The sequence below is a fragment of the Acanthamoeba castellanii genome (assembly GCF_000313135.1).
Source record: "Acanthamoeba castellanii str. Neff unplaced genomic scaffold scf7180000084748, whole genome shotgun sequence".
NCBI lineage: Eukaryota > Discosea > Longamoebia > Acanthamoebidae > Acanthamoeba > Acanthamoeba castellanii.
In genome coordinates this window covers 149553-158288 of record NW_004457262.1, presented here as the reverse complement: position 1 = coordinate 158288, position 8736 = coordinate 149553, and the positions used below count along the sequence as shown (strand labels likewise).

At 62.2% G+C, this 8736-nt stretch overlaps 2 protein-coding genes across 2 annotated transcripts; both read right to left on the bottom strand.

Moving 5' to 3' along the window:
* Positions 1-78: 78 nt before the first annotated feature.
* On the bottom strand, positions 79-7013 carry ACA1_190400 (RasGEF domain containing protein; the record flags this gene model as incomplete). Its single annotated transcript, XM_004333298.1, has 16 exons — positions 79-651; positions 798-887; positions 975-1107; positions 1213-1343; positions 1431-1590; positions 1698-1836; positions 1941-2154; positions 2253-2384; positions 2485-2618; positions 2707-2871; positions 3001-3126; positions 3259-4304; positions 4421-4660; positions 4739-4820; positions 4917-5963; positions 6056-7013. The coding sequence occupies 16 exons, from the start codon at positions 7011-7013 to the stop codon at positions 79-81; spliced, it is 5370 nt and encodes a 1789-aa protein (XP_004333346.1).
* Positions 7014-7601: 588 nt separating this feature from the next.
* ACA1_190390 (NADbinding domain 4 domain containing protein) lies at positions 7602-8648 on the bottom strand (the record flags this gene model as incomplete). The annotated part of the gene is made up of 5 exons (XM_004333297.1): positions 7602-7731; positions 7805-7884; positions 7950-8125; positions 8202-8317; positions 8377-8648. The coding sequence occupies 5 exons, from the start codon at positions 8646-8648 to the stop codon at positions 7602-7604; spliced, it is 774 nt and encodes a 257-aa protein (XP_004333345.1).
* Between the last annotated feature and the right edge of the window lie 88 nt (positions 8649-8736).

Here is an 8736-nt window from a genome sequence, read left to right as displayed (position 1 = left end):
GTGGTGGTTGTGTTGGTGTTGGTGTTGGTGTTGGCAAGGGGAACAAGTAAATAGGGCGTTGCGTGCGTGCGGATGGCACTACGAGGCGTCGCCCGACGAGGAGTAGTCCGAGGGGGGCTGCCGTCGCGGCGAGTTGCCGCCGAGCGGGAAGTGGAACATGGACGACTTGTGGCGCTTCTTGCTCGATGGGACCGACGCGCCGATGCCCTCGAGCTGGAGCGACTTGGAGTAGAGGTCGTCTTCGTTGAGGGGCTTCATGCTGAGCAGGAACTCCTGGATGAACTCGACCGGGATGAGGTTGTAGACGTAGGGCTGGAAGGAGACCATCTGGCGCACGATCTTGGCCACCATCATCCGCTTCTCAAAGTTGATCATGCGGCCGTCGGGTTCCTGAGCGCCCTGCTCGATGAAGATGATGTCCTTGAGGAAGATGCCGATGTAGGGCACGCACGGCGGCGCGAGCGTGTTGAGCCGCTGGCGGAACTTCTTGAAGTTCTGCGGCAGCGACATGAGGTCGGTCAGCTCCTCGAACATGTCCCACGACTTGCGCGGCAGATTGTGCCACGTCTGCTTGAGCCGCTGCACCGACGCCGTCTCCAGCCCCGACAGGATCTCCATCACGCCGTTGAAGTTCTTCAGCTCCAAACATTTCTGTGTGTGTGTGTGTGTACACCGGGAAAACGTAAGCTGGCTGCCCAACAATGTAGTGCACACTATATTGTACAACATCTTTATATATTGATATGTACATATAGTAATATATAAATATGTCATTATTTGAGAAATATGTGGCGTACCTTGGCGATGACAAGGAATCTATTTACAAGTACCACGCGATGCTCTACTGTGGATGCGCTCACGATTTCGGTGGCCAGCCAGCCAGAAATCTGTTGTGGTGCGCGAGTAGGTGAGCAAGCGGCCCAGGAGAAGAGAAGAGGCAAAGCTTGGGGGGGGGGGCAAGGCGACGGACGTACGTCGTTGAAGCGTTGGATCATGTTCATGATGCCCGGCGCCCGCTTCTTCTTGTCCGGTCGAGTCCACGACTGATTGAGCCACTCGTGCGGCTGGATCTTTCGGAACAGCTCTGACTCAATCAGCGTCATTTGCCTGCAGCCGCCCACATGAACCCGACCTTTCAGTAAACAGCGATGGTGTGTCGTGTGTCGTGCGCGCGTGTGTCGTGCGTCGTGTGCGTGTGTCGTGTGTGCGTACCTGGCCACTTCTTCCGGGTGGAGATTGAGCAGATGGAGAGAGGAGGAAGTGACGTTGATGGGCAAGTAAGGGACCGGCGGTCGGTCGTCCGACGCTTGTCGCTCCTCCATATAGTCCTGATTGCGAATAAACTGCACCACCACCACCACCACATCATCATCATCATCATCAGCGTCCTCCTCCTCCTCATCGGCGTCGTTTCAACAACAAAGAAGTACCCTGGCTTCGGTCCATTCCCGGAACTTGCGGAAGGCGCCCTCGAGGCCTTGGGTGGGCACGGTGTCCATCCACTCGGTGAGCGCGTGGAAGAGCGCGTGGTCGTTCTCCGCAAAGTCGTAGTGCAGCAGCTCCATCCACCGTCGCAGCACATACAATATTCTGGAAATGACGACGTGTGCGTGTGCGTGTCAACTACATGTGTGTGCGGTGGTGTGCGTGTGCGTGTGTGCGACCCGAGGCTGAAAGTTGAGCTGAACGCAACGTACCGCTTGCGCACGATTGCGTAGGTGTCGGGGTGGGTCATCGGCCCCACGCTGTGGAATCGCTGCGTGAGGCACTCAAAAAGGTCCGCCGGGGCGGTGAAGTCCCGGTACGAATACAAAAAGTCGGACTCGAACTCGACATCTGCTCACACGCACGCATGACACACACACACACACACAACACCACAATAACGAGAGCGAGTCAGCACATCGCCGCACACACCGCCGCACACACACAACACGTACCTCGTCCTTGCTCGTGGGCAAGCAGCTGCACGAGCTTGGCGAGGGTGCCGCGCATGGGCCGCATGGTGCCGTTCTCGTCGTGCACAAACTGGAGCTCCTGCTCGTCCGGGATGTCGTCAAAGAACGAACTCTTGCGCGGCCGCAGCTCCGCCTGGGGCTCCTTCTCCCTTTCGCCCTTGTACTGACTACTGCTCTTCTTCTCCCTTATGTTGCTCTGTACACACACACACACACACACACACACACGGCAAGCGTTGCATGAGTGCGCGTGTGTGCGGTGCTGCGTGTGCGGCGGTGCGTGTGCTGACGAACCTTATCGTAGCCCTTGACGGGTGTCTTATCGTTCGAGGCCAAGAGTTCAGAGTTCTTTTCTTGCCACTTGAACAAGTCCTGTGCGGTCTTGTCGTCATACATAATTTGGTCCCCCTTGACCTTGATCGCTCTCTGTGTACGCGCGCGTGTGTGTCCACCAGGTCAGACGCTTGGTTTTAAGCGCGTGCGTGCGGTGGTGCGTGCGGTGCGTGCGGTGCGTGTGCGTGCGTACCTTATTACAGTTGTTCTGAAGACTCGAGATCGTCTCCAGGAATTCGCCTTGCGTGATGCCGTCATCGGGCGAGATGGACGGAATGGACAGGTGTCGTTTGTTCTTCACCCCGTTCCAGCTCGGCGTCACCGACCCTGCTAGCGCCGCCCACAGTCAGCCCCGCCGCGCCCCGCCCAGCCCCAGCCACTCGCCACTGAATCGGTCGATCACACGGGAGCGTACCGGGCTGCAGGAGGGTGGTGGCCCGCTTCTCCTTGGTGGAGTTGCGCAGGCCGCTCAGCCGCTTCTCGTCGTCGCCCCGTCGAACGCTCCGATCGGTGGCGTTGCCTTCCCCTTCCGCCTTCGCCACCTTGCCGCGCCGCTTTCGCTTCCCCTCCTCCAGCGCAGCTAGAGCCCCCACCAGTCAGCCACTTCATGTGTGCGTCGGTTGTGTGTCGTGCCGTATGTGTGTCGGATGCGCGCGTGTCGTGTTGTGTGCGCATGACGGGAGGGAGGGAGGGAAGGGGGGTGTTGTACTGTTGTCGCTGAAGAACTCCTCCTCGGTCAAGTCGGCCATCTCGGCCGGATACTCGCCGAAGAAGTGGGCGATCTTGGCTCGTCGCTGCGCATCCGTCTTCCGGCGCGCGCGTCCCATCTCCGGATCTGCACTCAAATCCACCCAGCCGCCCTCATCAGCCACGCCGCACACGGCGCACACAAGCGACATTGACACGACACGACCAACGACACGACACGACACGACATGACCAACTACACGACTCGAGGAATGCATACTCGATGAAGAGAGTTTCTCGAACTGAAGGCTGGAGCTCCTATTCACGACGACCTGCGCCTCGGCCGAGTCGCTGCTCTGCGGCAGGCGCTGCTGCAGGGGCGAGAAGTTGAGCGCCGGCACGCTGCGGATGCTGCTCGACGAGACGCTCCCGTCGCCGTCGCCGCCGCCGCCCGATTCGATGTCGGTCGCGGCGTCGGTTCCGCGGTCCTCCTCCGACGTGGTGGTCCACGTGCCGTCGGGCCGCGCCGCGCGGAGCTCGCCATCGCCGACGGCCTCCTCGTCCTCGATTTCCTCCTCGTACTCTTCTCCCTCTTCGCCGCCGCCACCGCCGTTGTTGTTGCCCTCCTCGTCGTCATCGTCCTCGTCATCGTTCGACGAGCTCTCGGCGCTCGATGACACCGCGGCCGCGCGCTGCTCGTCGTCGTCGTTGTTGCTGTGCGGCTGCGGCTGCTGCCGCGCGATGGTGTGCCGCTTGTTGGGGTTGAAGTCGGGCGAGGAAAAGGTCTTCTTGAGCGGCTTGCTATTGTCAGCGCCGTCGCCGCCGCCATTCGCCGCGGCGTTGTTGGGGTCGTGCGGCCCGCGGGTGGTGTCGATCAGCGACGCGCTGGTCTTGGCCAGCGCGCGCTTGGTGCTCTCCGCCATCTTTGGCTGCTGCGTCTGCGCCGCCGCCGGCGAACTGGGCGAGCCAACTCGCGATACAGTCGGCCGGTCGGTCAGCTGCACCCGCGTGGGCGAGGCCACGGCCGTCGTGGGACCCGACATGGACGAGACGATGGTGGGCGCGGCGCCCGAGCTGGTGGTGAACCGGGTCATGGGCAGCGGGGAGTCAGGGCCGCGCGCGGGCGTGGCCGCGTCGGTGCGCAGCCGCAGCAGCGGGTTGATGACCACCCGCTCCGGCTCATCGGCACTGCCACTGCCGCTTCCGCCGCCGCCGCCGCTGCTGCCGCTGTTATTGTGGCTCAGCTTGCGCCGCGCGACCAGACCGAACGACGACACCACCCTGTCGCTGGCGTTGAGCGATCGCCCCGATACCGTGCCGTATCTCCTGCAGTAGTTTGCGTTAGCGTGCGCGTGCGCGTGCGTGTGCGGTGCGTGCGGTGTGCGTGTGCGGTGGTGCGTGTGGGAAGGTACCGGCGAGGAAGAGGGAGGGTGGGGCCGGACCGGGTCGGAGAGGTGGACGAGAGCGGGGAGAAGAGCAGGTAGAGCGGGTTCATGACCTGCTGCTCGGGAACGGCCTCCTTGAGGCCCTTCCGCTTGATCGACCCTCCGGGCGACTTGGTCGCGCTGTTCTGGGCCTTCCGCTGCTTCTGGTACTGCAGGAGCTGCTCCTTTTGCACGGGCGACATGTTGTACGCCTGACTCAGCGACCTGCTCCGCTGGTTCTTCTTCGCAAAGTTGGGACTGAGCACACACACGACACAGTGCAACGTGAGTCAATCAACACAACAAAAGGACAACGTGAGCGGCGCCATGGCGTACGGAGGCAGGCCTCGGCTGGCCTGTTGCAGGGACTTGGGCGCATGCTTGGGCGGCAGGGCAAAGATCGTTCCCCTCTCCTTGCCTGCGATGAGCAGGATTCGACCATTGTGCGTGGTGATGGTTGTTGGTGTTAGCAGCTCAGTTTCTTGCGGAGTGAAAGGGGCGGGCCTTCACGCACCAACGAGGTCGGGCAGTGAGGAGAGGGACACGGTGTGGGAGCGCTGGATCGATTTCTCGTCGTCGTCGCCGTCGTCGTTATCGTCGACTGTGATTGCCACCTGCTGCTGCCGCCTCCTGGCTGACTTCTTCGCCTCCTCCGCGTCCGAGCCTCCCAGTGCGATCTGCGCCTTCTTCGCCCTCTTGTGTGCCTCGGCCGCTTCCTCCTCCGTGCTGCGCCTCTGGACCGGCTTCCCCTCCTTCTCCTTCTTGCCCGCCGTCTTCTCCTTCTTGCCCTTCTTCTTCGTTTTCTTGACCTTCTCGCTCGGCGAGGCCCCAGCGGCGGCGGCCTCGGGCTGCAGGGCCTGTGGGCTGTCGGCCGTCGCTGGTGGCTGGGTGGTCGACGGGCTGCGCTTGGCGGGCACCGATGATGACGACGACGAGGGCGAGGGCGATGGCTGGTGCAGGTACTCGACATCGCAGGCCTTCGAGAAATAGGTCTGGCCGGACCCGCTCACGTGGCCAAAGCCCGTCGGCAGCGAGTTGCGCTTGCCCAGCTGCGCGTTGACGTCGCGCCGCGGCCCGTCGTGCTCCTTGCGCTCCCGCTCGCGCGCGGTCTCGCCGCCCGCCACCCCACCGGCCGCCGCCGCGGGCCGGCCGGCCGCATTCTGGCCGAAGGAGAACAGGTAGAGGTTGGGCTGGTGCACGACTTGGAGCCGCTGCGGCGACTGGCGCGGCGCCAGCGAGGCGTCGAAGGGAATGGACGAGAGCGAGTTGGAGAGCTGCGGCGAGTGGGTGGTGAGTGCGATGGGGTTGTTCTCGAACGAGAGGCGGCGGATGTTGGGCAGCTGGTAGAGCTGGACGGGCGTGCTGGTGAGCAGGTTGTCGTGGAGGTTGACCTCGCGCAGCAGCCGCAGGTTGGAGAAGCCGTCGGGCAGCACGGAGATCGAGTTGTGCTCCAGGTGCAGCGACTGCAGTTGCGTGAGCGTGAACAGCTCCTGCGGAAGCGTGCGAATCTTGTTGTTCGCCATGTTCATACTCTGCAGCTTCTTCAACTTGCCAATATCACCTACACGCAACACACGACACGACACACAGTTGTTACCATCATGTGACATTGGAGACAAAGAGTGAGAGTTTGTATCATGGTGATGTATGTACCGGACACGCTCTCGATCTTGTTGTTGGCGAGGGAGAGGCCCTCGAGGTTGACCAGGTGGAAGAAGGCGGGGGGCAGGACCGAGAGGAAGTTGTTGTCCATGTTGACCGACCGGAGCGAGGAGAGGAGGCCGATCTCGGCGGGCAGGTTGGCCAGCCGGTTGTCGGCCAAGCTGAGCCGGGCCAGCGCGGGCAGCTTGCACAGGTGGACCGGTATGGCCGAGATCTGGTTGTCGTCGGCCAGGAGCGACTGCAGGCGGAAGAACTGGCCCACGGCCGTGGGGAGCGCGTGCAGGGCGTTGCCCTCGAGCCGGAGCTCGCGCGTGAGCCGCGCGTAGCCCAGGGCCTGCTCCTCGACCTGGTCGCGGATCGGCCCGCAGTGGGACAGGTCGAGCGTGTCCTCGCGCAGGGCGAACACGGCCTGGCAGATGCGCTTGAGGTTCTCCGACAGGGCCGGGTTGGCGTGGAGCGTGATGGTGCGGATGTCGAGCTCGAGCAGCGACGTGGGCAGGGTGGTGAGCTGGTTGCAGTGCAGGTTGAGGTGCCGCAGCCGCCGGAGGCGTCCGACCTGCGTAGGCAGCCGCTTGAGTCGATTGTTGTGGACCACGAGCACCTCGAGCGCGCGCCACTGGCCCAGCTCGGCGGGCAGGTCGACCAGTTCGTTGAACTCGAGGCGCGCCACGCGCACGTTGGGCAGGGCGAACAGCTCGTGAGGCAGGCGGCTCAGTCGGTTGTTGTTGAGTACGAGCTCCGTCACGCCCACGAAGCCGACGAATCGCTCCCGCGGAAGCCAGGCCAGCTTGCTGCAGGAGAGGTCGAGAGTGGTCGCCGCCGCCGCCGCGGCCGACGTAGCAAGCGGCGTGGAGTGTGGCGGCGATGAAGGTGATGGTGATGTGATTATAGTTGTTGTTGACTTGATTGTTGCTACGATGTGTGTTGGCTCCTCCTCCACCACCACCATCATCATTTCTTCATCGTCGTCGTCCTCCGCTTTGTGGTTGGGTGGTGAGTGGTGCTGATGAAGATTATGGCGCTGCTGGTGGCGTGAGGCGGTGGCCGGCTGTCCCGCGTTTCCGCCTCCCGTCCCGCGATCTCGAAGTGGTGGCGGCGATGATGGCGATGGTGAAGAGGGCGGGAAAGAAGAAGATGTTGATGACGTCAAGGTCTCGAACGAACCCGACATCGTGAGAGACAAAAGGCGGTGGAGGTGTCACGTTGACGTTCAAGCTGAATCCTCCATACATATAACGGGGCCGGCCTTGTGTAAGAGGGAGAGATTCCCCTGCTGCTGCTGCTTGTGATGATGAAGATCAAAGGCCTCCTGTCTGCGTCTCACACACCAAGATAGCGCTTCACGGGGCAGGTACGAAAACCGTTAGTGGACCTAATCTGGCCACCCCACAAACGGACGAATACCCCGAATACCTCGGTTGCCCCTGGTCGCAGGGCTGCGTGCCACGCTGCGTAGAAGCGAAGACAAACACGAACGGGAGTTGCTTAGGAGGGCGCCAGCTCTTTGAGTAAGTGTGTGGTATCCAGGCCCGGTACCTCACGACGAGATCTCGCGAGGTGTTGCGCGGTTCAGGCCTTCGAACAGGTCGCGCCAATCGACGGCGTGGTCCTCCGCGCGGCGAGTGGGCACCCCGATCAGCTCAAACGTGACCCGCCCGACCAGGTCCCTGCTTGTACAGACCCGGCAAAGACCGTTACTGAGAGCCCAACGGTCACAACTGACAACGCCCGCACACGCACCTGTGCGAGAGGCTGGCGCAGCAGGCTTCGGCGACAGCGCTCCTGTTTACACGTGTCTTCATCACCGAGACGGTGTCGCCCTGTGCGTGATCGAAGCTCAGGCCCACGTGCAAAAAAAAGCATGGAGTATGTAGGGAGTTCTCACCTGGCTGACCTCGACGCCGTTGAGGCTGTCGTCGCCGTCGGTGAGCCATGTGGGGCGTACGATGGTGTAGTCCAAGCCGCTCTCCCGCACTACCTCCTCGCCTCTCTTCTTCCACTTGGCGTAGTTGCCCGCAAACAGGTTCATACTGAGCCCCATCATGCCCTGGGTGATACCCGCTGCATGCCCACACAAGTCCACACCTATGTCAACCCAAGGGGGCCGACATTGCGCACCCTGCAGCCTTCGCCATACCCGAGCTAACCAGCACGAACGTCTTGACCCCACTCGATGTCGCTGCCGCCACGAGATGGCCGACGCCGACAAAGTCCACCTGCTTGGGCGAGTTGCTGCCCAGACCGCTTCCGCCACTGGTACCACCCACAGATGAGCGAAAAATGAAAGAGAGAAGGCACGAAAGAAGGGTAACCTGGCGCAGATGATGGCATCGACGCCGGCCGTGGCCTCGGTAAGTCCCTTGTTGCTGGCGGTGTCGCCTTCGACCACCTCCACCTCCTGGAGGGCCTCGTCGGAGGTCTTGGCGAAGAGCTCACGCGCTCGGTTTGCGTTGCGCGACAAAACCCGGACACCCCAGCGCGGGCTGGCCCCGTCGCCCACCTCTCGCAGGAGGCCGCGCACCACATGCCGCCCCACCCCGCCCGTCCCGCCCACCACCAGCACCAACCTCTTCGGCCTTTCCATCAACAGAATTAAAAAATATGCTTGAAAAAAAACAAAAGAAGAGAAAAAGAGAGAAAAGGACCCAAGGCGACACTTCTGCACAAGAACA